Raw genomic sequence first — 4,588 nt, forward strand, 5'->3', positions numbered from 1 at the left:
GGTGACTTTAACCTCCTACGCGTCATGGGTGACTTTAACCTCCTACGTGTCATGGGTGACTTTAACCTCCTACGTGTGATGGGTGACTTTAACCTCCTACGTGTGATGGGTGACTTTAACCTCCTACGTGTGATGGGAACGTCAGGTCTCGGCTGCTCCTTCCTCCACGACGGGACGAAGACGGTGACATCGGAGTGACCTCGGTCCAGGAAGAAGTTCACAGCCAGCTGGATCCCCAGGCAGGAAAAGACCTCCTTGTTCCCGTGGCTGGATGAAACAGGAGCATCAGATCAGAACCAAGATTTGACCGTTTCTGCTTTCATCGACACATTAATTTACATGTGAGCACAGAGGTGGAAAAGTTTCAGAGACCGTTTCAAATTTTAAACTTTGAATCAAAGGGATGCTTATAAAAATAATTAAAGATAAAGTGTTTAGCTGCCACCAGTGTCTCTGTTTGACTGCTGCTGCGAATAAAATCATAAAGTAAAAGGAGAAATCATTTAGACATTTCATTTCAGGACATTTCAGTGCCAGATGTTCCACAGCTGGACGTGTAGATTTGAACAGAAACAGGATCTGGCTGTTTTGATCCAGAAAATCCAAAGCAATAAAAGAAACAAACTCATTGTTTTTTTGAGAACTTTAGTTTAATTTGGCCACAGGTAGAGATGCTCCATCAGTCCACTGGACCAGAACCTTTCTGATGTCTCAGCAGATGATGTGCACCTCTGAGGTGTAACGGCTTCAGTTTTTCTGTGTTTAATAAAAACATCCAGAGTGCCATCCGGCAGAAACACCCGTCTTTAAATCGTTATGAAAACCAGATCATTATCCGTATCAGTGGTTTGAACGGAGACATTCCACCTGTCAGGGTTTTTACATTTGGACCAATTCATCCAGGAAACTCCTCAGCTGAGCCTGCAGGATGTTCTGGGCTCAGACTGGAACCGGAGCGCTGGCAGTGAATGCTGCCGGGCCGGATCTGTTCAGACAAGCTGCAAACACACAAACCAAGGGTGCGCTCAGATTTGCATAATAAGGACGGAAGATTCAACGTGCCTGAGCCTGCGTGCACGACTGAAAGTTCAAACCACAAGCTGCACAAGCTGCGTGTGCATGAAGTGAACGTGCACAAAGACAGCATGCACAAAAAGCGTGAGAGGTTTGAGGTCAGTAGGATTTTCTGTAAAAATCATGTTGAACTGCTGCTGAAAGGAAACGGTTTCATTCTACTTCCTACATCTTCACATTAAAACGTAAATTCATCAAACACCTTGTGATTTTATCTTCAGCCGTCAGCGTCTGACTAAACGACAAAATTATCTGTAACGTGCACGTTTGGGGGCAGTGACAGGAAACGGACGTCTCTCGTTGGTTTTGCTTCTGAGCGTCCGTCGTTTTCTGAAGCTTCTCCAGGTCTGAACTCCTCCGAACAGCTGAACCTTTTAGCTGCTTTAGCACCAAAGAAACGGGTTGAAAAGGTCAAATCCAAAACCAAATCTAGAAAAGTTAATCTGGTCCTCTGGACGTTCAAGAAACAAAAACAATGTAGAAACGTTTCTTCTCTCATCCTGAGGACTTCCTCAGTCTGAGGAGCTGTATTCAGCTCAGTCTCTTAAATAGCACCTTCTCAGGGTGGATCAACCAGTTTTGCTGCTGACAACCAGAACCAGCTGATCACATGCTCAAGAAGGACCATCAGCCTAACAATGGATCATTAGCACCTGATGGCTGTTTACTGTTCACAGAGGGCTGAGTGATACTAGCAATCACAGCATTGTAAGAGGGGGACAGTTGAACCCGGAGGCTCCGCCCCTGTTTAATGATGGACGGTTTCTTTTCACAAAGATGGCCTCCTTTACTCCTCTCTCAAACCATCGTTCCTCTCTGTCCAGGATGTGCACATGTTTAGACACGTTTTACACATCTTCAGCGTCCTCAACCGACAGTACGGACAGACACAATCTTCCACTGCCCCCAGGAATCCACTGTGTATCTGGCTGCTGGTGTCCCGTCGGGGCAGGAGGGCTCTCCTTCGTCCCGTCTTCTTGTTGAGAAAATCGGATCGTGTTGAGACCAGCTGACCAGATCCAGTTCACTATTCAGAAGATGCACACAGAGGTTCTGAAAAATGTTTCACAGGACAAAGAGCAGGGACGGAGCAGGAGGGACAGGTAAAGTTGCATTCAGGACCAAAAATCTGACCCGACTCCAGCCCGTAGCCATCATTTCAGAACCCCGCCCGACCAGACGAATTAACAATAATTACAGGTCGGACCCCCCCCACACTCAAACACATTTTTAATTAAGCTTCGACTGTTTATAAATGAGTCTTCTAGGCTCAGTGTGACTCATCTAAGTAAAGGTTGAATGGATGAATATAGTTAACAAGAATCGGTGGACGCACGCAGCTGAATAAAAGGTGCAGCAGCTCGGAGCTCAGGGGGTGTTTGTCCTTTCATGGCCGTCAAAGCTCATTAATCCCTGCTTCTGCTGCACTCTGCATGATTCAGACACGGACCCTGCTCCGACATGTCTGCTTTGTGATGTCACCTGTTTGGGTCGTCGGCCGCGCGCGTCCACCGAGTGCAGCGGCTGAACGTCCATTTGGATGATGGATCTGTGCCTGGCAGCACCAGTACTCCATCTGAAGGTTAACTGAACTTTGTTTTTTAATCTTTCATGGCCGGTCAGCGGGCGGTCAAATGGCCGCGTGGCTGGTGAAAGTATGGCAAGCCATGTTGCCATATAATTGGACCGTCAGCTGAGGCAATCAAAAGCCTGACACCGACCCGGCCGCCCATCCAGCACATTATTATGGCCCGGCCCAAATTCAGGTCGGGTCACGCTTCAGGCCCGGATTAGAAATAAGAGCTCTGAGTGTTTGCCTCCAGCGCGGACAAGAAAAGATGAAACACATGACGAGCTGAGCCGTGCTGCTGGAACACCTGAGCTCCTCCGTGTTCTCTGCAGAGCTTTTCATACGTTTGTCAGAAGTTTTGTTTAAATCAAGACTTTGATGTTTTGAGCGACGAGCGCAGTCGTAGATCTGCTGCACATGAACTGCTCTGCTCGTTTCCAGGTGGATTCAGAGTGAAATCCTCAGCAGGTCGGTGCGAGAGCTTCACGCTGAGGCTGCACGTGAACCACCTGAAACGCTCAGGTGAGTCACCGGCGCCTGAACTGCATCAGCCCGGACCTCAGACTCTCTGCGAGAAGCTCGTGCTGCTGCCGACACTGAACCGGGTCGAGTCAGAACTCAGTTCTGTGTGAGGCTCAAATGGTTCAACAGGTTTCATTTGATCTGTTAAATATGAAGCAGTTGATTCATGAAACTCTTCTACTTCAAATAATAAAAAGTTTCTACAACAGGTTTTATTGGAGTTCTGATCCAAACTGAGTTCTGGGATCTAAAGTTCTGAATCTCACCTCATGGCCACGTTGCTACCGTCGATCACCACGGCCCTCAGAACAGGTCCACCTCCATCCTCCTGGTTCTGCACAGACGGGTCGCTGACGGGCAGCAGCAGCTCGGGGCCCCCGGCCCGAGGGCTCCCTCTGGGCACCGACACGGTGGTCACCGGGCCCAGATCGGCGTCCCGCCCCGCCCTGATCCGGACCAGCTCACCCAGAACTTTGTCTGTGTCGGCGCCGAACTTCTGCTGGACGGCCTGGACCTGGGCCGTGGAGTAACCCAGCTTGTGAAAGAAGTCCAGCTGGGCCTGGAGGGGCCGGGGGTCCGGCTCCAGCATCGACCCTTGGGGGCCACGAGTTCTGCTCCACGGCTGCACAGCTGGAAGGAAACCAACATCTGCTTTCATCTCAGTTTCATGTTTCACCTGCAGGAAAGACCCAAGATCGATCGATCAATCAATCAATCAATCAACCAACCAATCAATCAATCAAGGGAGACAAATAAGACTTTTCATTTTTTAAATATCTTCCATGTCAAAATAAAAAAGTAATTCCAATTCAATTAAAATTTGATGTTCACCCCTTCAAAGTCAAAACGGTGAAAGTTTCTGTCAAAGTTCTGAACTCCTTCAGGCTGAGCCCAGCAGAACCGAACCGGAACCAGGAGAGTCCATGTTCTCTGTGCGCCTCGGAGTTCACCTGAGCTCAGGTGAGTCTGTGCGCGCGGGAGCCTCTGCTGCTCTGAGCAGGAAGGAGCAGCAGGAGGTGGAGGAGGAGGTGCAGGCACAAACGGGTGGAGGGGTTCCCCTAAGCAGTCTGAGGTCGCGTGACGGATTTCAGATTACACGAGACTTCCGGTAGAGGCTCCAAAGTTTACAGAACCTGACCTCTGGTTCGTTTCATGCAGGTTTGATGCATCCAGGTGCTTCTTCTTCTTCTTCTTCTTCTTCTTCTTCTTCTTCTTCTTCTTCTTCTTCTTCTTCTTCTTCTTGTTTTAGTTTAATTGGCGGATTGTAAACAACGTGCAGGTGCGTTCCGCCACCTACTGAGCAAGAGTGTGTAACTCATGGTCTCCTTTCCCTAAATTCTATTTTTAATATTTATGTTGTGTACAGAACTAAACAAGTCTTTTCTAACATCACTTATTTTCCACACGTTCTGGTTCCCACAT

The 4,588-nt window shown here is 48.6% G+C and overlaps 1 protein-coding gene across 1 annotated transcript in view; it reads right to left on the bottom strand.

Moving 5' to 3' along the window:
* The window catches only part of LOC119425637 (endoribonuclease ZC3H12A-like), a 17,069-nt gene extending 13,245 nt beyond the window's left edge, over positions 1-3,824 (bottom strand). Inside the window, exons 1-2 of the mRNA XM_037693172.1 lie at positions 3,433-3,824; positions 128-267 (exon numbers count right to left, since the gene is read on the bottom strand). Of these exons, the coding sequence (XP_037549100.1) occupies positions 128-267; positions 3,433-3,824 (532 nt within the window). The remainder of the gene's footprint in view (positions 1-127; positions 268-3,432) is intronic.
* Positions 3,825-4,588: the final 764 nt, after the last annotated feature.

Source organism: Nematolebias whitei, chromosome 19, assembly GCF_014905685.2.
Source record: "Nematolebias whitei isolate Nwh7 chromosome 19, NemWhi1, whole genome shotgun sequence".
In the NCBI taxonomy this organism is placed as follows: Eukaryota; Metazoa; Chordata; class Actinopteri; order Cyprinodontiformes; family Rivulidae; genus Nematolebias; species Nematolebias whitei.